Consider the following 24,362-nt stretch of genomic DNA (forward strand, 5'->3'; position numbering starts at 1 on the left):
CTTTAGGCACATGTCCTATCAGATAGATGGTTTTCTCCCTAAACAGGGGCTATTTTGTTAATCAGTTCACCGGGGTAACACCCTACTATTTTCTCGAATGATGAACTAGGTTCTTTAAAGGAAGGTTATACTGATACACTGGACCTAAGGTTTGTAGTCCTTATCCGAGAAGATTGTTCCACCACCATAACTAGGAGCGAGTGTGCCTCGAACCCATGCCAATATTGTTTTCTACTTTACAGTCAGGTATGATAAACGGTGACCTGCCTTAACCGCAGGTGGGCAATTCCACGGTGACGGAATTACACATTTTCCATAATTTTACATTTTAATTCCTTGTATCTTTTTTAGTTTAAGGCAGATTTCAAAACAAGTTTAATAGTTTAATAGCTAGTGATTCTACTAATTATTTCCACAAAAAAAAAATTAAAAAACCAACCATATTTTTTTATAATATCATAAAACATATACCGTGACGGAATTTCGCCGAAAAACCACCTCATTTTTACCCCTAAACATTTCATTAAAACTCTGTGAATTGTACTGGAAATTAAAAAAATTAATACATTAAATTTAGCCAATATTTAATGTAGTATTGAACATAAGTTTTTATTTTTAAAAAAAAGTTTCAGTTTTTGATATATAGTAATAATTTGACACATGGTCCGGTGACGGAATTACAGTGACGGAATTACCTCTGAAATTGAAATCTGCAGACCATCTTTAAATTTATTTAATAAGGGTTTCTGACTAATTTTAAAGGCAAAACACAATATATTAAGAAAAAACAGTCTTACAAAATTGTTGCAATGTTAAAAAAAAAACATTATTTCATTTGATCTAATGGTTCTAAAAACAGATATTAATATCACAAAAATATGAACTTATTTTGTTTTAATTATATGAACTTATTTTGTTTTAATTATATAGAGTATTTTGAATTAGAAATATTACTAAATATAATAATGAACACATACCAATATCTGATAAGAATAAAATTACATTTTCTATTATTGTATTGTGATATTTAGGTGAAATATGAATATGATTACGGAATTATACAGTTGAATTAATGTTATTTACATGTTTAAGTTAACAGTGACTATTGACCATATTCCAAAAAAACATTTTATCCCATAGCTCTGTGGAAGTGGTTCTTTAAAGTGATACCTTTCTTTAGAGTCCATCGATGGTGCTGGGAGTACAGATACAATTTGATCTCTATTAATTATCCCATAAGTCCCAACCAAGTCTTTAACAACAAAAATCTTCCCTTCTTTATCAAACTTATATAAATGAATAATGTTAAGTTCTGGTTTGTCTTTAGGAATGTCATCAACTATTGCAACATAGTTAAACATTTTCTTGCTTCTTTCTATGGTATATTTGATAAGAACAAAATCTCTTTTCTGTGCGTTTATAGGTTCATTTGTTTCATTTAAAAAGAATTGTTTATTCCGTACTATATGGGAGTTGTTCTTTCTGTACAATGGGAATTATTCTGAGAGTGCAAGTGAGTCACATGAATAAGTTTTAGTTATGAGAAAAGTCTGGAAGTTATGTAATAACTTGTTCTGTACATTGGACATTGTTCGCATTTAATTAATGGCAGGTGTGATAAATAACAAAATAAAATATTAGAGTTCCTAGGCCTGAGAAAAAAATCGAACAAAAGAAGCCATAGATCCATAATAATAAACAACCACATAAACTTTGTACACATTTTGCTGGTAGCTGTGTTCATGCTAAGAAAAAGTTGCTTAAAAAATGGTTTTGCATCAATACTATGTTAAATAATAGTGTTGTGGAATTACGTAATTCCGCAACCAATGATTTGTGACGGAATTTCAGTTTTAAAACTTCAATAACTTAAGAAATAAAAAAAATTAAAAACAATAATTATCATAATATAATGTCTATACTCTTGCTTGATTTGCATTAGTCTTGATTTTTTACAGAAGTTGTTATTTTATAAGAAATCCTTAAAAAAAACACTTTTTTGTGTCGGAATTACAAAATATGATACATTATTATTATTGGGCCAAAATTAATTAATGTAAAATCAGAAATTATTTTTTTTTTGTCTTGTGTCTAAAATGTTATGTACTAAACTGAAATAACATGGCTTTTAACTTTTTACACCACTCTGATTATTTATTACTGAAGCTGAAAAAGGTCATACATTTCTCATTTTCATTACATTTTTAGGTATCAATTTTTGAATCAAATTTTCCATATCATATCAAGGCGCTAATTTTTTTTTTTTTCATATAACCTAATTCTCTATAAAATAATCTTTAATTTGATACCAAATATAGTTTGATTGGTTTAATTTGAAAAAATGGAAAAAAATCCTCTGCACTATGGAATTGCCCTTGTTGTGAATTTAAAACAAACATTCAGAGTACACTAAAATATCCCTAAATTTATTATAGTTTTGTTTCTTTTTCAGGAGCCTGCTGGCATATTTGATTTGATGGAAGTAGTGGGTAATGGAACTTATGGACAAGTATTCAAGGTACAGTAAAACTTTGTTTTTAAATTCAAGTATTGAAGCAAAATCTATGAATATTACTTTACAATATGTTTTTATACCTTAGAACACACCTCTCAGGTTTAATTGTGATTCAAAGGAAAATTGCTTGGATTTTTAACTTAATTTTGGACAAATCTTTGGCAAGATTAGGATATTTCTTTTTGATGACGATACAGAGAATTTCCAATTCACAGAAAAAACTTACGGTAACCCACACTCGAGGAATAATTTCGCCAGTGTAACATAGCAAAAGGCTACTGTATAGAAAACCTTATTACTATACTATTATCACATTTCTTTCTGATGGTTTACACTAGCAATTGGCTGATACAGAGTTTCAATGTGCTGAATAAACTTACTCCTTTACAGTAATAGGTTGCCAACCATGATTTCAGTTTGATTTTTCCCCTTTACATGCCTTGTGTGGGCGTGGGAATTCATTTTTCGGGAGATCATTAAAAACATAATTATTGCAATGATTACATTGGCCTTTTTGAATTTCATTATCTTATTGTGTGGATGACCTAGTGATTCCTAATTACTTGTCAAATAATCTTATATTAAATTACTCACTGTTTTGCAAGCAAAAGTCTCTAAATTGATCCTCATACTGTACAGGTAGATGTTAACCTTTGACCTTATACTAATATATTTTCATTTGCATTGTAATTAAATTATAAGTGTTGGATGTGCAAATCAGCTGAAGTGTTTTCTGACCTTAGTTTAAGAGAGAGATTTGTACTTTGTAGCAGCATCAGTATTGTGCATGCGAGTACTGGAGCAGGAGCTGTGAGTTTACGGACTGCTGGGGAGAATCAAAAGCTAGGGTCAATCACTCTGTCTGTGACAGATTTTTCATCACTTTATATTGTAAATAACTATAGGCAGACATTACTATTGCTAAAGCCCTCAAACCCAACATACCTAAAAAAAACCGTAGGAAAGCATTTTGTAACTGACATAAAAGTGACAGTAGTCTACTTACAACTGGCTGCTTTGTACTGTATCTGTATATATAATGTCAATTTAAAAAAAAATATATTTTTTTATTGAGGTAAAATACCATTTTTTTAACACAATTATTTTAAACCAAAAATGTACGTTTTAATTACCCCAAAGGTTTTCTGTAGACCACCCTACACTACTCATCCCAAAGAAAGTTCTAAAACCTCGGCCCATTTCCTAACCCATTTGACGTACAGTACTGTACTGTACTGTACATAACAGAATATAGTAATTGTCTGTCTGTTTGACGGACTCACTATCGGTATCTACTGTACAGTAGTACTATAGCCAAAAGATTTGAGAAGAAGTTTGATTTAAGAACTACAAAATGTTAAAAACCAATGCAATAATTTACTGTAATAATCACTGATGCAAATATGAAAAATTGATTGTAAAAAAGTGTTGTTTTGTATAGACTCAAGGCCGCTTATGAATCATAAAGAATTACTTATTACAGTCATTTCAACATGACACTAAATCCTGAATAGTTTAATTTATTTGACAATTCATCAAGTTAATTAAAAGTAAATATTGAGGTATTGTTTGAATTATAAAAATAATTGGCTTGTTTGGTTATTTACTGTACTGTAAAGGTAAAGGTGAGTCCCGTATTAATTCTGAACGTAGGGAAATGAGCTGTTAGGAGCTCATTGTACTAAGCCTCGACATTATGTGGTAGGGTGGCCAGTTCCTTTCCACGCCACCTTTTTTCTCCCTAGTATTTTCAACCAGGTACTCATTTACAGCTGAGTAGACTGGGAGTTGTCGGGAATTGAACCCGGGTCTATCTGTATGTATGACAGTCAAGTATCCTAACCACTCGGCTATCCAACTCCTAATAATACTGTACTGTATTGGTGTGAAAATCCTAATTTAATTGTATATAGTAAATAATAGTTCATTCTTACAGTATATAGTGCAAGCAAGCTCTCAATGCACATTTTTTTATCAAACACGTATGGAAACATACTCCCATAATAATGCAGCTAGTAAATCACAACGCAAAGTTGTGTCTTGATCCCTTGATGTAACCACCGGTACCCATTTTACTGTATACATTACACCTGGGTGGGAAGAGGCAAATTTAAGCAAGTGTCTTGCCTAGAGTAAGGATACCAGCAATGCGACGAGAGTTGGATTCTCATAATCAGTAATCGAATATCCAACATACTGCACCACACGCCCTACTGTAATTGATTTAATCTCACTCTGATTTCAATAAAGTCTCTAGATGTGGAGAAGAATAAACTCCAAATAAACTAGAAAGCCACTCCGAGAGTGCATACCTCCGCCTACTGTAAAATTCTCCTACATAAGATTTCTCCGGTAAAAAAAAAATATATATATATATTTGTGCGTGTCTTAATGCTGTTTGTGATTTAGGCTAATTTCATTACAAGCATGTGTATGCGAGTTTGGTGTAATTGTAATGGTTATGTAACAAGCCTTTCAATTAACAATAGCTTCAGTCGACTAACAATAGAACAGCAACGCGAAAATCAAACGAGTGAATTTGAAAAGAAATAGGTTTTTTAAACTACCCGCATCAAAAAACGTGCACATTAAATCAGATTATGTTTTAAAATTACAAATCACAAATTATAACTCTTGCCTCTTGTTCAAAAATGAAGTTTTTTGGACAAGTAGTTCTCGAGAAAATGCAATTTCAGTTTACTTGTTACTTTAAGACTGCTCTCCGGCTTTTGAAAAATTCTGTCCTATCTTTTAACACTAGCAGGTCTAAAAAAGTATACTAAAAAGTGGTCCAGAATTGGGACTGTGGTCCCAAATGCTCCCAAAATTTAATGGAATGGTCCTTGACCACATATCTATGTCTATTCATTTTGGTAAAGATCTTGTAATTACTTTTTGAGTAATCTTGCTAACAAACAAACAAACAAACACACGCTACCGATTACATATACAGTACCTCCTTGAAACTGCCTGCTGACACTACTGTACAATATGTACAGGAAATATAAAAAAAACCTCACCAACAGAGTCTATTCAAACCTAGACCAAAGGGAAGTGGTGTAACGCAGAAGCCTGAGGCCCCTGGCTTAGGAACCCTAAGTGGCCCTCCAACGCTGGAGGCCTCGAACATATTTAGCCTTTTTCGACATATTTTAATGCATGTTGTTTCCTCTGGGCTTCCATAAGCTCCAGGGCCCTTGGGTTTAGCCAGTGAGCGCTCATCCCTTACTCCACTGCCAAAGGGGTTTTCATGGTACAGTATGATTCATATGATTAGATATAAACTCTTTATAGCATCTTTGATGTGGGCTGGTACAGTGACGCAAAACATGGAGTCCACAGTATAGTAGTTCGTATTGCAAAACAGAGATTGATACACCACACATTATACTGTACAGTAGGCCTTAATACTAACAGCTCACCATAATCAACATTTTTCATTGGACAACATTCTTAATTAGGTCATTAGGACATTACTTAAATTAGAGAATTAAAATGTGGTACAGTACCTGGATAACATTTAATGGTTACCTGGATGGAGTAAATGGTTCTCCTATACGAGTAATAGTTATCACATGATTTAATGCTGGTCCCAATAAGTTCTAATCTTAGATGAAAATGTGACAATTTACAGTTTTGAAATTTCATTGTGGCTTGTATGCATTTCTACCTGTAATTGTGACTTATTGGTGCCCAAAAGCTTTTTTAGCATGTTTAGATTTATAACATTGACAGTTTTACACCTTTTCTATTTAAACTGTAATTCCAATACATCTGAATACTGTATATAAGCCATGTGTACAATGTACAGGAGGTCTGTTTCTGCTGCATATCACCAAATAAACCATTTATTTCAAAATAGATTTAAAATAAAGTCTAATTTTTATATTGACACTGCATTCCTGCTCAATTTTTTCTCCAAAATAACCGTTTAAATCATTGGGTGGTCATTGACAGAAATACAGTATTAGCATTAATTATAGTTACCCAACATACATACCCATTCTGATTCAAACATTACTGCAGTTAAGTTGCCTCGAGGTTTCCAACTGCCAATCAAATAACCATTATTTTGTGTTGCAGCTAAAAGTTAACCAGCAATAACCGGTTAAAAAATGGCAAATTTCATGGGTGTTTTTAACCGTTATATTTGCGCTGCCATTCAACCGGTTACTAAAAAATTGTCCGGTTTCTGCTTCCAAGAAATTGGAGTTAATTTATTCACACCTTTTTAACCGGTTTTTTTATACAGCAGAAACAGGACCTACCAGTTATTAATAATAATAGTCACTGCAGTGATTTCTCCCTAATGAGGTGTGGTTCACTAGTAGAGTTGCTTTTGTGTAATACTGTAGTACAATTTGTTTATTCCCAGGTCTTTTGTATAAAATTAGACTTTGTTATTCACCGCTTTGTTGCAATTATGTTCTACTTATTGTCAACGCCATTGTTATTTAAAAACCTGAAGAGACTTTTTGTCCAGACAGACAATGGTTTGTGTATATTTGCTTCATTGATATTTAATAAACATTGAGTTTTAATTTACAAGCTTAAAACTGTAATTTTGATGAAGAGCTGTAATCATAGAAGTTTGCAGTTTAAATCACCACAAATAGTTTTCTAATAATCAAAATGGTTTTAATATCAACATTTATTTGAATTATTAAATCTAAAGGCAAGTTATTGCAAAATAATGACAATGCTGCAGGTATCAGTGGCTGAATCTCAATGGAGATACAAATAATATTTAAACATATGGCCTTATCCCCGAAAAGTAAAATATTTTCCGTAACTGTGAGCCATGCCTTCAGGTGGGAGACAACGCCCTTACTATAGGCCTACATACCTCACCATTTCTTTTCGATACTTCGAAACGTAAAAGTAGAAATAACATACAGTACTGTATGTTACGTAAAATAGCCGAACAAATTATTTTAATGCTTGTTTATCATTTTCAATGCAAACTTTACTTGATAGATTAAAATTTATTTTTGTAGAATCTTTGTCTGGTTTAAAGCTCTGTCAACGCTATTAAACTTTATGTGACAAAAAAATGTACAATGTGCCCATATGGACATGATGATGTCTTGTCATATCACTACACTACCATATTTGGGCATATCACTACCATATTTGGGCATATCACTACCATATTTGGGCATATCACTACCATATTTGGGCATATCACTACCATATTTGGGCATATCACTACCATTTTTGGGCACATCACACTTTTTTTAAAACTATACAGTAGTTTGATACTTAGTGTAGACAGAGTTTCAACCTAATCATTATGCTTGAACAACCATACTGATCATTAAATCAATGTCAATATGATTACGGATTCCTGTCACTTAGAATACAGTACTGTGTTTTATATTATACTGTATCTCCGTCTATAACACTATTTGTCTATGTTTGTTTCTAAATATGCCCTACAGTATAATATCAGCCTTGCCTTCCTTAATTTTGCCCCGCCCTTCTTAATACAGGCCCACCTTCTTAATCCAGCCATACCCTTAATCCAGCTTTTCCCTCACTGCAATTTAGTTCTTTAAATAATCATTCACATTCAATTTCTTTCCATATGTAATATGTTTCCTTTTCTGTACAGTACATCCTTCCTGAGTTTAAGTCCTATTTGTTTTGTTGACTTCCTGGTTTCATGTAGTCACATTCCAACATGACTGCATGCAATGTTCTACCAGCCACCACCTGCGTTGTATTGTGTTACTACCAAGCCTGATATTTCTTACATCACTGTACCAGGTGTAAAGAAAAAATTTATTTAAAGCTCCTTTCTATTGAGCAATAGAACTTGCCAACGGAAATGGGTTCTTTCCAAAACCACTAAAAAAGAACAGATTTTGAATACTTATTGATCGTCAAAACCGATTTAAAAATAGTTTCTGTGGAGCAATTTTTAGGTGCAATGCAATCACAGTCTCAAGTTAACCTCACCTCAGAAGGTAACTGAATGGTTTGAACATTAAAAATGTAGTGTATTTGGTCAGTACAGTAGAAACATTAAAAATACATACAGAAATACTGTTACTGATTAAAAACTCATGTTTTTAATCACCAAATAACCTGCCTTGGGGAAACTTGATGATGATAGAGTGAAATATGTTTTGCAAAACTTAATATTTTACAGTACATTATAAAAAAAACCTTTCTTTTATAAGATAATAATAATATTAATCACTATACAATTATTAGTAGTGGAGTTGCTGTAGCTTGGTGGTGTAGTGGAGCTGTAGCTTAATGGTTAAACGTACTTGCCTTCCGATCCCAATGTCCAGGGTTCAATCCTGACCTAGTGCAAGGGTTCAATCCTGACCTACTGTAGTGCCAGGGTTGTAATTCACAACTCTTTCAACTCCACTTCCTAAACCTCAAATGGGACTTTTATATTAAGCACAATACATTATAAAATAGTTTATCCATCCTTTAATTTGGCGAGTTACTCACTGTTGAATGTGTATGAAATAAACATTTTTTTAAATGTGGGAAATGTCTGTATTAATAATAGTAGTAATACTCTGGCACAATATTAAAATATTCCTTTTTTGTTCTTCTAGGGCCGTCATGTTAAGACAGGGCAACTGGCTGCAATAAAAGTGATGGATGTAACAGAGGTAAGGATTAGTCGTTAGTCTGTTGCTTTGTTTAACTGGTTTTAATGTTAAAAAACAGACAGATGATGAGTGTTTTTATACACTGTCAATGTCATCTACATTAAACAATACATAATTTACATAAAATTACTGACAGTTTTATTTTCATTTATGAATCATTAACGTTATTTATCAGACATCATCAGTTGTCATCAATGTTATCATGTGATTTATATCATCACAGAGAAATATTGTAGTGGAGATGTAGCTTGGTGGTTAACATGCTTGCTTTCCAATCCCAAGGTCTAGGGTTCAATCCTGATCTGGTGGGGTATACCTACTGTATGATTGTATAATGGTAGTACTGTAATCAATCAGACAGCGACTTGACAATGACATACAGTTACAAATACAACACTTTTATTGGGGTTTTCCAACAAAACACAATCTAAAACACGAGTCTCTCTATCCTCAGCCTGAACGCCCTCTGAAGTGACGTTCACTTTTACGGTTACACTAGTAGTACCAGGGTTGTAACTCACAACTATTTTAACTCCATTTGCCAAGCATCAATTTGTTCATAAGCACAATAAAATATAAATAGTTTAAAAAAATTCTGTAATTGGCAGTTGGATGCCTGTGAACAAAAAAATCAGAAAAATCTGTAAGAATTGGACTTGAATTATTATAGTACTATATTAAAATTTAACACAGTACAACACCTTCCATAAGATTATCAATTGTGAATAATATTCCGTTTCCGCTTCTGACCACAATTTATATCGTAGAGATTTCGAAATAAAAGAGAATCATTCTTCCATTTGTGACAAACAAAAAGGAATCGCAGGTTGGGGCAAAATTATTGAATAATCCTAACTGAAAGAATTTCACTTGACCTCATTGGTACAAAGGTTAGAGGTTAACAGACAGGGTAATTTCTTTATTCAGACATCTAGGAATACATTTAGATGTTATTTTAGATCTTTTTATTATTATTCACTGGTGTAAAGTTAACACACTGTGTATACTTGTAGCCTGCGTTCAATTTTTATTTTAATAAATGCTTAAATTTACTGAGTTTAGTCAAAAAAATAAATTGAAATTTTTACCATTTTTCTACTGATTCACACTGTAGGAATTGCAATGTCATTTTAGATTTTATTGTATAACTGTATTTTTTTTGATAATATTCCAAATAAAAACAATGTTGCAGGTCTGCTTTACAGTACTGTATGTCATTAGAGTGTATACTTGATTATAGACATACCGTAATGGCATTTTTCATTGGGAATAATTTCCCAAAAACTATTTAGCTTTTTAAATTTTGTTTTCTCACAGGAAGAGGAAGAAGAAATTAAACTTGAAATAAATGTTTTGAAAAAGGTAAGCATAAATAAACAGTTTGTATTACTTCTAATTATTATACGATTTTAAACAGTTTGGTTTATTTTGTCTTTTTGTCTATTATACAGTAGACTGTTAGATTGTATGTGTCAATTTAAGTGACTTCTTAAATATTAATTGTTTCTTGGTTTTACTGATGAATTATTATTCTTTAATTCTTTCAGTGGCCACACTCACTCACTCCATATTTATGTTGACATAGTGGAACCTTTCCTACAGTACGAGACCTCAGGCCCGAACAAAGGGGTTAATGTTACTGTATCTGTTCTCTAGGGAATGGAGCACAATCGGGACACAGCAAAGTGTCCCCTTTGTAGGAGTGACTCCCTAATGGAAGTGTCCCCTTAATAGAAGTGTCCCCTTAATAGTAGTGTTTACTGAATTGTGGTTAGCAATTAGTAATAAGAGGTGTTAAAATGTATTTTTCCCTTGTTTATGTTTCATGGGGAAACCTCTTAGTCTATTACGTGACAGCTTACCTGGATGAACCAACATAGGCCTTTTCCCCTTCAAGGGGAGAACATAACCGAAAAGTAACATTTTATCCATGAACTCCCCTCCAAGACAGTGGTATCGCCGATGCGTGTCCCCTAAATAGTGGTGTTCAAAAGTAGAGGTTCTACTGTATTTTGAAACAAATTTTTAGATTGTATTTTTGTCAAAATCTGAAGTACATTTCCTTGTTTGTACAGTAAATATTTTATTACGTCTGATTTACAACACACAACTGTTTGCATACCCATAAAAACTGTATCAAGATTAATAAACAAATATGAGAAAGACTTATTGACGTAAAAACAAGAGCATGTGAGCATAATCACACTTTGACGTAAGAAGCCTGACATCTAGCACTGTAGCAGTGTAACGATATTTTCAACCACCTCCCCTAAGTACACTATCCAGGACTCGTCTTAATCTTGCTAATCTTAGCCATTATTTTCAATAATTACGCTCATACCTAATATAACCTTTCTGAAGATTTCTTGGTTTTGTGCAAATTGTTGAGAAATAAAAAATCAAGGGATATGTACATCTCAAATTTCTTCTTTAGGGATCATCTCAAAAAAGTGTAATCCTGACTATTTTTTTTAAAGCTTTGCGAATACTCTTGTCTGAAAATGTGTCTTAGATTATGTTTTATTAAGTTTTTATTATATTTTTATTATATTTTTATTATTCATTTGTTGTACTTCAAATTTGTGATTTGTTTCAGAAATTATTTTTACTGTACAGTAGTAACCGGTCAGTCTTCAAATTTGTAAATTATACTTTTTGCAGAGTGTACTTGTTTAATTAGGAAATCAAAGGCATACTGTATCTGTAGCTTCCATGTCTTTAGGGGTCAATTGCAATCAACCACACATTTCCAGAAATATTCTTTTAAAAAATATTTTTAGAATCTGGCATTAAGTGACCACAATTGTTCATAAGTTCTGTAGAATGAGCTACAGTACTCCAATCTGATACGATAACACTTAGCTGTTGCTATTTACAAAGTTCCAGGTTTGTTTTCTATCCTACAATATTGTTTGTCCTGGTACATGCTCAGACCCGGTACATGCTCAGACCCCGTACATGCTCAGACCCGGTACATGCTCAGACCCAATTGGACTGTGAGTGAGGGTTATCCAGCCTTAAAACATGGGTTGCATACCATAGTATAATACTGTTTTACTGAATCTTTAAAGCATAAATACATTATCTAAAAGGCCAATTTACACCGACAAGCGGTAATGGTAGTAAAAAATAGATTCTACTGTATGTTTTTCCTTATGACCATTTACTCAGAATACGGACCTCAGAATAAATATACAGTAGATTCTAGGTCGGACAAGCTACAAGGTTTTCCGCTTACCATTACCAGTCGCCTCGTCTCGGACATAACAGCCTTCTCACGACTTAACCTTAATTTATCTTTATTTTGTTAAAAAGGTATAAAATTAACCGTTTCAACTATTTAGTTCAAATAACTAGAGCTGTATGTAACCTATCCTAGATTTTACTACACTGAATCCCATTGTATGTATGCTATTTCTTTGTCTATTTTTAATCTTTTATTTTTAACTGACATTTCTATAGCTATAATTCAAGGATGTTGTTTGCCGTTTTGAATGCATCATTACTCTTGGATACTAGACACAAAAACTTGGTTATCTCCAACTATTCATTGACTCAATTGCTATTTATTAAAAAAATTGAAAGCAAAATAATATACTATTTTTTACGATAAACGGAACAGGAGGTATTCCATTTTACAACTGCTGTTGGTTCAACGACCACATGACAATGTTGGTGTTGTTAAACGAGGATAACCACATGTTTTAGTCACTATCTGTCGCAATCCTTGCTCAATGCTACAGTACAAATGTACTCTCCCAATACTGGACACCTTCGGGCTAGCCTACAGTAGTTTGTCTGGTTTTCGAATAGTCTAGTTTATTCTTGCTTGGGACATTTTGGACCTCAAGAAAAGTTTGTTTTAATAGAGTTTGCGGTTTTGTCCAGCATTGGAAAAGTTGAATGTATACTATAGTATATTATTATTAAAAAAAAAAAATTATTCACCTTATTTTTAGAGGGTGACCCTAAACAGTGCATATGCTAACATTAACAATCAATGTGCCCTCTTGATGGGTTATTATAGGTGACACTGGCTGTGTGTATACTAGTACACCGGGGTAACCCCCTCGTCTCGAAAGATGTACTACTAGGTTCTATATAAAGTGCATATGGGCCAGATATGTACACTGGAGCTACGGTTTTTAGTCTTTTCCAATAAAAATATATAAATATAAAATAAACAAACAATTATAAATCAAAAGTAATGCCAATGAATTAGAACTCGCAACTTCCTATTTGATGCTACAGTTTCAGTCATAATTCACTTGATAATGACTAATCTATTACTTCAGCAACTGATGAAAAAATGAATGACCTTTACACTGTATATTTTTGTATAAAATGTCTAAATTCTATGTTCACTTGTAATCTTGTTTAAGAACTAATTTCAATTTTAATGTCCAAATTTGTAGACTTCGTTCAAATTTAATAATTTTCCAGTGATAATGTCATGTAAGATTTTTAAGAATGGTATTTTTTGTAGAATTTCTTCTGTTTTAACAAAATGTGTTTATCAAAATCATGAATTAGATATCTTTTACCTATTAAATTAAATTAAGTATTTTGTCCATGAATTAGTAATAACATTACTACCAATCTATAGATTAGATTAACTATTAGACTTTTTGTTGATTTTATTTTTATGTGGAGTGTGTTTTTATATATCTATGATCCTGTAATTGGGATACACTCACTGTTGGGTGTGAAAGAATAACAAAAAAATAATACAAAAATATATCTAGCTGATTGATAATGATTAAATATCAAAGTTTAAATTGAAGATTCTTTTATATTTTGTTTAAATTTTTATATGTGCAATTCTCCCAGATTACTAGTGTATTTCACAGTATAGTCATTATCTAGTATGAACTAGATAGAGTCTAAAATAGTCATATACAAATAGTAAGATATTAATTCTGTAACTGGACCAGCTTGATAATTATAAAGATGATATCTAGTTTAATGTGGCCATGATGGATTAGGTCATGTCATGACAATAGTGAAATTTTAATTTACTGCTTATTTTGCTGTGATTATAATATATAAAATTTAAATACAAACTGTACGGTATTGTAAATAAATGTAAACAATGGTAATACTAATCGTGGAGAAACTTTCAATTTCAATGTATGAATATCAATAATTTCTAGATACTGCATCAGTACAGACTTCAGGTTTAAGCCCACCTTGGAAATAATATAAGCCCACTCAGAAATATGGAGTTGAATATTCAATTTCTTTTATTTCGAAAGAATCATCAATTATTATGTAATTTAAACGTGACCATTTGATCGCCTGATATACAATACAGGGCCACAGATGCATGATGTACAGTACTGTACTTAATAAACAGAGAGATATCCACCCCTTGGCTGTTACTGCCCTCTTTAGTTTACCTGTATTACATTACAGATATAATAAGTAGACAGTACTTTAGTATTATTCTGAAAGGTTAAAAGTTCATTAAATAATATTTTATTCTTTCCTTTCAGTATTCGCATCATAGGAATATTGCAACGTACTATGGAGCATTTATAAAGAAAGGCCGGCTAAGAGGAACTGACGACCAGTTATGGGTAAGGTCATAGTGCAAGGGTGGATCAAAAGCAAAACAATATATAACTAGCTAACCAAACACAAACAAAATAATAATTTTTAAATTTATTTCTTTTTTATTTCGGCAAACAACAACAAAGGCTTTTTTGTGTTTATAGGGGTCACAAAAAAAAAAGCCAGAAGCCAATTAGGTGTGCTAAAGTTATAGAACACAAATGAATTTTGAGTCAGACAAATCAACATATTTTATTCTCCTAAACAATAAGATTACTGTAGCAATAACCGAGAGGTCCCAATTTAGGGTAACTAAACTGTACAGGAGGGTGTGCTATAATAGTATAGAGGGTGCTATATAAGCTAATATATACAAAAAAATCTCAAACGTACATAAAGTTGGCATTAGATTAATTTGATACTTTTAAGTGTGCACAATTTTTTATTTTTTTTTGGAGAGTGACGTACCACAGACATTGCAATAATTTACACATCATCTGGGATATCCAATACCAAATTGACTAGGCCTACCTACCTGCCTACCTATGTTCAGTAATAAACATTGTGTAATGTCAGACACCTTTCAAGCGTGGTATAGCCTAGCCACGTAAGCCTACGATAATTTTGTTAAATAATAAAGTAGACTTTTCTCTTTCTTTATTATCACCCGAAATCCTTGATGTGTTTGTTGACACTCATTACTGTACTATAAAATATAAATGGAACAGGGTAGGCTTTGTTCTAAGCCTGCTAGAAGGAGTCTTAGAATAGAACTGATGGTCATTGCCTTTATAACTACAGTACAAGTAATTTTAACGACTAAGTTTAATTACTTTTTTTGTGCAATTTATGGCTTAGTAGAATTGATTGATCGATTATATTTCAATTCAATTTTTATTTCGGAACAATTCAATAAAGAGAAACAAACAATAATAAATAATAATGCAAATAAATAGTTGCATAAAAACATTTTACTATAGAAAGGAGAGATACTGTACATATTTGCAACCAACAAGTAAAAAGAGATTATTAATTATGCATAATGGGTCCATTTCGAATCTATACATTTTTGGATTTTTAAAGATATTGTCCACCTGAAAAATATAAAAAAAAAACAATTGAATATGCCATTTTCATGTCACATTAAATAGTTCATTCGAGAATTAACACAAATGTGAAGTGCAACTAAAACTAAATCCCTGTATACACTATCAAACTTTTTGTGACAAAAAAATGTGATGTGCCTATATATGGACATGATAATTTCACATCACTACCATATTTGAGCATATCACTACCATATTTGATAGTGTAGACAGAGCTTTTAACTAGATTTACAAATATATTCATTGTTGAAGGATAATTGCTGTATGACATTTAATTATAAGGATTTTTTTTTTCATGTACCAGTTGGTGATGGAATATTGCGGTGCTGGTTCTGTTACTGATCTGGTGAAAGCAACAAAAGGGACATCTTTGAAGGAGGAATGGATTGCTTATATCTGTCGTGAAATGCTTAGGGTAAGTCTGCAGGTTTAAGAATCTGTACAGTAGAATACTGTGTTAACTGCAACATCCACAAAAACAAAAGTTTAGAATGGAGTGTATGGGGTGTTTTTTTACATAATATGTTCATAGAATGAGACAAGACTTAACCAATGCCATAAATGATGGTAATATTGTAAAGTCTTCACCTAATCTTTCTCATGACAAATAAGCATACAGTATAGGCTTTTAAGGCCTCTTTTTATGAACATTTTAAATGCCATTTTATTGGATATTACATAAATAATTATGATATAAACTGTCTCTTTGGAATAAAACGAAACATTCTTTTTTTAAATGAGCATAACACAATTATTGTATTCACTTTCGCAAAAGTAAACAGTCCCATTGTAGATACAACAATTTTGCAATTAAATTTAATGAAATCACAAGGAGACAAACGGCTTCTAAGATTTGATTGGTTATTACAAAAGACCGATTTGTTGCAGGCAGGCACAATCAATCTGGTTATATTACTATAACTACAACATAATATTTAATAACAACACTACGCGAAATATACAAATAGATATGGTAGATACAAAATATATTTCAATGATTACTTTAGTAGAAATAATTCTATGAGTTTGCCCTACTTTTGTAATGGCTTCTTGCTTTATTTTGTTATTAAAAGCAGGCATGCATGATTTGAATATACTAGTAAATTAGCAAAACAGTGCTGGGCTAGCCTAAATTGCCAGTTAGTTGGATTATCCATGATACTAAATTTGGGAAAGTGAGGAAGAGTTGAGAATGATTTTTAGAAAGTTAGGGAGTTTAGGATTGATTTTTAGAAAGTTAGGGAGTTTAGGATTGATTTTTAGAAAGTTAGGGAGTTTAGGATTGATTTTTAGAAAGTTAGGGAGTTTAGGATTGATTTTTAGAAAGTTAGGGAGTTTAGGATTGATTTTTAGAAAGTAAGGGACCAGTTTTCAGTTATACAGTAGTGAACCTATGAAGAATTATAGAAACAGATTTGGGAAAGTATGAGAGAGTTTCTTGTTAAGGTATGTGTATGGAGAATAATAGGAACAAATTTGGAAAGGTAAAGAGAAAGTTGCCAGTTCACAGAGCGTGGGAAAAGATGGGATAGATCCTTGGGAAGCTCATACCCACTTTATAGTATACAACATTCAGGATTACCCTAAAATGTATACGTCATCAGGATTCCACACCTACAGTGACGTATCTAAGTTTTTGTTGTAATTTTATAGTAATAGAGAAAATAGTGATTATCAAATTATATTACCATGATACATGGCACTCTAACCCTACTAAAACTAGTATACAATAAATACACCTTTTTCTAACCCATAATATCCTGATTATAGTTAAATCAAGAATTAAAATTAATTCAAGACACTCATTTGTGAGGTAGATGCTTGCGTCATACATTTTAAAAAGCTAGATTGTAATTTGAAAAATGATCTCTAGAATATAAATTTGGTGACATTTAAATTGTTCACATCTGTGCACATACAGTATATGTGACATAACATTTAACATAGTCATATAAAAATACATACACAGACTGTATATAATTGCTTACTATATTTATAACATGATGATGTCATATCACTACTATATTCGGGCATATCAACACCATATCACCCTTTTTTTTTCCAAACTAGTTTGATAGTGTAAACAGAGCTTTAAAGTTATAATAGTTGTTTTTTCCAGAATTGAACTACTACAAATAAAAGGAGGTTTCATGGACTGTTTTTTTTTTTTCTCAGGGTTTGTCTCACTTGCATGCCAAGCATGTTATACACAGAGACATAAAGGGGCAGAATGTTCTTTTAACTGAGAATGCCGAAGTAAAACTAGGTAAAGTATAGCAAGCTACTGTATCCCTTCATTGGTTATAAGCCCAGCCGTGGTAAGGTCCAGCCGTAACTATAAGCCTAGCCTGGATTATAAGCCCAGTCTTGATTATAAGCCCATTCTTGATTATAAGCCCAGTCTTGGATATAAAGATTGTATTCTTTTGTTAAAGACAGAGCTTTTGTATAAGCCTTGGTACAAGTATGTGATTGGACCCAGTTGAGTAGTTAGCTGTCAATATATCCAGCATCCAAAAAAGTCATTCTATATAGCTATTGCTTAGAGGTTGGCCCTAACCCTAACTTTATAAATATGTAATTGTAAATGGGGAATAACCTGCGACTTGCAGCCTACTGGACTGAATTGCACACAGGTGTAGACGAGACATACCACAACTTTCTACTCCTATAAAGAATCCCTTCATGTCGAGTGCTGCCACGAAATGGCGCCCGTTCGTCTGTCCACAATGACAGTTCCTGTAATTGGCCCAGGGACCTGTAGATCTGGGCCTCCATGTATATATAAAGTTATAAAATTGAATTTATGAACTTGAACTTAACTATTATTTCCAATTTCCTAAACCAACCAACCATAACCTTATTTATGTTAACAACATGGAGAATACATTAGCAATTTATACCTTTTTTTATAAACCTTTAGTTGATTTTGGTGTCAGTGCCCAACTTGATAAAACTATCGGCCGTCGAAACACGTTTATTGGAACACCGTACTGGATGGCTCCTGAGGTTATTGCCTGTGACGAGAACCAGGAAGCTACATATGACAATCGCAGTGACAACTGGTCACTGGGCATCACAGCATTGGAGATGGCACAAGGCGCACCACGTGAGTTAAATATCACCAAAAGGTCTTAAGCTCTGTCTACACTATCAAACTTTATGTGACAAAAAATGTGATGTGCCCATATATGGATATGATGATGTCATACCATTACCATCTTTGGGTTTATCATTACCATTTTTGTCAAACTAATTTGATAATGTATTCAGAGCTATAAAGCAACTTCTGGGTAACTTGGGTTGTGTTCTTAGATGGGAGATCGGGTGCTGTAAAGACCAGGGAGTGATTTTTTTTTTACTCTAGTCTCATTTCCTTGTCCTTCGGATAAGATATAAAGCCATTGGTCTTGTGTGCATACAGTGCATGTTAAAAAACGTGGTACACCTGGTTAGGTGCTGAACTGCTGGCTGCTGAGAGTTCGTTGAAGGCCTAGTCCAAATGTTATTTTCTTGAGAACAATTAATCAGTACCTCTAACTGACTTAAGTCTTGTACTACTACATTTTTAGAAATATTTAAATATGTTACATAATTCTTATATAAATTGTTATTATTTATCTAGCTTTGTGTGACATGCATCCAATGAGGGCGCTCTTCCTTATTCCAAGAAATCCGTCACCAAAACTTAAAAGCCCTAAAAAATGGTAAGATCAAATTGATATAATATTCATTTAATGTAGATATTGTTTGATAAGATAGCTGAAATGAATGTAATAGAGTGTATCCTTGAAATTTGATTGTTTGATTTCATATAACATGCTGTGAATTATTTTTTCCCATTTTAATGATGTATTTGAATGCACGCTCAGGTTTTTGTAAAGATTGTAAAGTATTTTTTTAAGCAATAGACTGGTATAATAACGTGCTATCAAGACCTGTAGTGTGTAGTGTATGACTTCTCTACACTGCGGCCAAAGCCTGGAGAGCCCAGGCCTAGAATCCGACATCCATTATTCATTCGAAGATTTAATCTTTTAACTCACTATTATATTCTCTCTATCCAACTTATAAAATTGTATTATTTTGTATAATATATGAATATTATTTGGTTAAAAATCTATTAATTATTTCTTTACTTATATTTACTGCAGGACCAAGAAATTTGTCAACTTTATTGAGAAATGTTTGATTAAAAATTATCATGACCGACCAAACACAACACAACTCCTGAAGCATCCCTTCATTAAAGATATGCCTAACGAGCGTCAGACACGAATTCAACTCAAAGACCACATTGATAGAACGAAAAAGAAACGAAGTAAAAAACATTCATATTCTTGCATATTGTTTGTAAAATTGTGCTTTTAATTTTATAAATTGTTTGATAGGCCATCATTGAATGCCATGTTGAAATAAAAAAAAAATTCCTCTTATGGATCAACAGGCAATAATAATAATAATATGGTTATATGCATGATAATGCATATAACCTAATAATAATATACGAGTTCTTGTTCCAACAAGTCTTTCATTGCTCATGGCGCTGTGGACTCAGATGGTCACATCATGTCAGTGCAATCACTTCAAAGTACTCTCTCATCTGTCCACTACACAGTGGCTGTGTGTGAACTAGTACACCGGGGTAAACTCCTACTCGTCTCGAAAAATGCACATGAAAGTGTACATGTGTGTACAATGGAGCTACTGTTTATAGTCCTTATCCGAGAAGACATGATAGTAAACATAGAGATAATACAGTAATCAGTAGGGCAAAACATCTGACCAATTAACTTAGCGCCGTAAATTTCTATGATTATTTCATTTGTAGTTGAAGATTGCACAACAGATCATGAAGGTTATATAAGCCAGGAAAGTGATGAAGAGGAACCAATTCAAGATGAGGGAGAACCAAGGTACTGTAAAAGCATTTAAGAACCATCTCAACATTATTCTACTGCAGTTACTGCAGTAATTACACTACTACAGTTACTGCAGTAACTAGATTTTTTTTTTACTTCAATAACATTATTTTAGTTTGTTTCAATAGTTTGTATGAAAGTCAATAAACAATGTGTATGTGTATGTTTACTAAAAAAGCTTGCTAAATAATAAATATGTTTAAAGAGTAGCTACTTCAGTAGAATATTTTTGACTTCTGAACTTTAAGTGACAATGAAATGGTGTACTGGTCCATTCTAGCCCTGTCTTTTATGGACAGACGAACGGGTGCCGTTTGGTGAAAACACTTGACACAAAGTGACCCTTAGGGAAGTAGAAAGTTGTGGTATGTGTCAGCCCAGTAGGCTACAAGTCACAGGTTATTTCCCAATTTACATTTTTACATATTATAATAACCATATCATTCTATGCCTTCAGCTCAATGTTACCTGGGCCTAAAGATTCTACACTTCGAAAGAATTTCCAAGATATCCAAAATCTAGGAGGAGGCCAACCAGCCAAGCGGCCACCATCGGATGCTCCACCAAGAAGTAGTGGTTTCCATCAACCTCGTCCTGTTGACCAGATTAGGCAACCTCCTCAACCACCACCACCAGTTCATAGACCCAGAGAGAGACAAGCAGTTGGTAGGTTAAAGGTCATATGAAAGGAGGAACATTTTATAACCGTTTTTTTTTTACCACATTTATGGGCGGGTCCTAAAATTACATATTTGATGGTTTTTACTTTACTTTCTCTTGGATATTTTCACACTGCTTTTAAAAATCACATAAAATAGCAAACAGTAATAGATCTGTGCACAGCAAATAATAAAACTCTGTTCATTTTACCTCTTTTTTAACTTTTTTTTTTATTTTCTGCTTTTAATTTTTTTTAAAAACTTATTGAGGCATTGCTTTATGAAAACAAGTATATTATTATACTATTGTTATGATATGATTACAGCAACACTTTTGTAGTTAATCACCAAGCTACAGAACCACTTCTGTCATTTTAACTACCAAGCTACAGAACCACTTTTGTCATTTTAACTACCAAACTACAGAACCACTTTTGCAGTTAACCACTAAGCTTCAGTACCACTTCTGTCATTTTAACTACCAAGCTACAGAACCACTTTTGTCATTTTAACTACCAAACTACAGAACCACTTTTGCAGTTAACCACTAAGCTTCAGTACCACTTCTGTCATTTTAACTACCAAACTACAGAACCACTTTTGCAGTTAACCACTAAGCTTCAGTACCACTTCTGTCATTTTAACTACCAAGCTACAGAACCACTTCTGTAGTTAACCACTAAGCTTCAGTACCACTTCTGTCATTTTAACTTCCAAGCTACAGAACCACTTCTGTCATTTTAACTACCAAACTACAGAACCACTTTTGCAGTTAACCACTAAGCTTCAGTACCACTTCTGTCATTTTAACTACCAAGCTACAGGACCACTTCTGTCATTTTAACTACCAAACTACAGAACCACTTTTGCAGTTAACCACTAAGCTTCAGTACCACTTCTGTCATTTTAACTACCAAGCTACAGAACCACTTCTGTCATTTTAACTACCAAGCTACAGGACCACTTCTGTCATTTTAACTACTAAGCTTCAGTACCACTTCTTTAGTTAACCACTATTAGACAGTACCACTTCTGTCATTTTAACTACCAAGCTACAGAACCACTTCTGCAGTTAACCACTAAGCTTCAGTACCACTTCTGTCAATTTAACTTCCAAGCTAGTACCACTACAATACTTTGTAGATTTTACAATGTACCTCTGCCCATATCATGGTTTTATTTATTTTTATCTGTTTTTAATCAAACTACTAATTGTTTATCTTGAACAGAGCATTATTTGTTGTCATTTAGAGTCCACCCATCCGTGCTACCCATATTATAGTTAAATTTATTTTAAATTTCTAATAATGTTTTAGATTCCTTGAACCAATTCCTTAAGCAATGCTTTTATAATCTAACGTCGGCACATTTCTTCTACACTATCAAACTTTATGTGATAAAAAATGTGACGTGCCCATATATGGACACAATGATGTCATATCACTACCACATTTGGGCACATCACACTTTTTTTGGCAAAATAGTTTTATTAGTGTAGACATAGCTTAATGCATATGCACTGAAATAATTTTTTTACAGCTATAAGAAAATATTTGTATTTATTGCATTTGGATAATAGCCAATCTATGAATTACCATATTGCATTAGCATTTTAAATTTGTCTGGATTCTGCGAACACACAATTGAAAGCAGAAGCGTAATAAAAGTGTCGTTTACTGTTATATAAATACACTTGACATTTTAATGGATGATAAACTATTAATCCATTTCAAAGCTGAAGAGAAACTTGAAGACCAAGTGTTTACTGCTAATATGTTTTGAGAGCGATAAACATATTACTTAAAACTTTGGCATTTCAAAGGATCCATTCTAAAAGCTCCTTGGTAGGATTTACTATGGAGCATTTAGAATGGATCCAAACAGCTGGCAAAGCACTTACACACCACAAATCTTAGTTCGATCACTTTTTCTCCTCCTTTAGATTGATATTAATTTTCCTTTTTTGTGTTTTTTTAATATTATTTTCATTTTTTTTATCACTTTCTATTAAGTATTATTACTAGGGAGTTTTATGATTTTATTGTGCAGAGCCTAGACTGCAAAAAGAGAGTGGCAGGCATCACCACATTCTAACAGATTGATTTTAAGTTACCTTATCATGTCTACCACAACATTATTATGTGGATATAATTTACATGGCTAATTTAATTAATTTACATATTTATTTTAATCAGTAAATGAATACAAATTATTAATCAATGCTTATTAAAAGCCTAGCTTGTCTCAACCTGATGATATGGCAAGTGGGAAAAAATGAGTGTGTTAACTATTAAAAAAACACAGCTTATTGTGATTATCTCAATTTCTTTTATTTGGCAAATTCAAAGAAGTTATCACAATGCTGGTTATATTCTGACCATGCTCAAATGTCTGTCACACTCTGTTGCTTTCATGAAATATAAAAACTCCCTATGTTTTTACTATAGTTGCTATCATCAGTAGAGTTCGTATCAATAATGCGATTTTAGATCATCATTTTTGGTATTTTTCTTTGTTTTATTTCTTTGTTTGTATAAACCATACAAATCATTTCATGGCTGTACGTTACATTTAAAAAAAATTATTTGTAAATTAAAAAAATTAACTAACATACTTTCATGAATTTGTTGGTTAATAGTTTTTGCTGTTTTTAAACAAATTTTCTTTGAAATGTTTTCTTTCATCAAATTTAAACTTTATTATTGCATACAATGCGTATTGTTTTCTATACGTTAATATTTGAGGATAGAAAGTACAATTACAATATTGCATTCTATCATTCTATAATGTTTATATTTAATCGCCAATAATTAGAAAGTATTACCACTTTTATGTACCCTATCCCAAAATCCAAAAACATTATGAATTTTACTTTTTCAGACTTTCCTAATTTTGTATGTACTTGTATATATAAGTACCTAAACTATGAACTGAGGTCAAAGTTCACACTAAAAACAATAATTCGTGAA

At 32.5% G+C, this 24,362-nt stretch overlaps 1 protein-coding gene across 4 annotated transcripts in view; it reads left to right on the forward strand.

Annotated features, from left to right (window-relative positions):
• Positions 1–24,362, forward strand: part of LOC140050046 (serine/threonine-protein kinase mig-15-like) — a 39,096-nt gene that overhangs the window by 1,293 nt on the left and 13,441 nt on the right. For all 4 annotated transcript variants that reach the window (XM_072095058.1, XM_072095059.1, XM_072095060.1 and 1 more), the window contains exons 2-12: positions 2,453–2,518; positions 9,097–9,153; positions 10,471–10,515; positions 14,649–14,732; positions 16,117–16,227; positions 17,988–18,078; positions 18,736–18,921; positions 19,438–19,519; positions 19,967–20,133; positions 20,644–20,728; positions 21,192–21,400. In XM_072095058.1, the coding sequence (XP_071951159.1) occupies positions 2,453–2,518; positions 9,097–9,153; positions 10,471–10,515; positions 14,649–14,732; positions 16,117–16,227; positions 17,988–18,078; positions 18,736–18,921; positions 19,438–19,519; positions 19,967–20,133; positions 20,644–20,728; positions 21,192–21,400 (1,183 nt within the window). The remainder of the gene's footprint in view (positions 1–2,452; positions 2,519–9,096; positions 9,154–10,470; positions 10,516–14,648; positions 14,733–16,116; positions 16,228–17,987; positions 18,079–18,735; positions 18,922–19,437; positions 19,520–19,966; positions 20,134–20,643; positions 20,729–21,191; positions 21,401–24,362) is intronic.

The sequence above is a fragment of the Antedon mediterranea genome, chromosome 5 (assembly GCF_964355755.1).
Source record: "Antedon mediterranea chromosome 5, ecAntMedi1.1, whole genome shotgun sequence".
In the NCBI taxonomy this organism is placed as follows: domain Eukaryota; kingdom Metazoa; phylum Echinodermata; class Crinoidea; order Comatulida; family Antedonidae; genus Antedon; species Antedon mediterranea.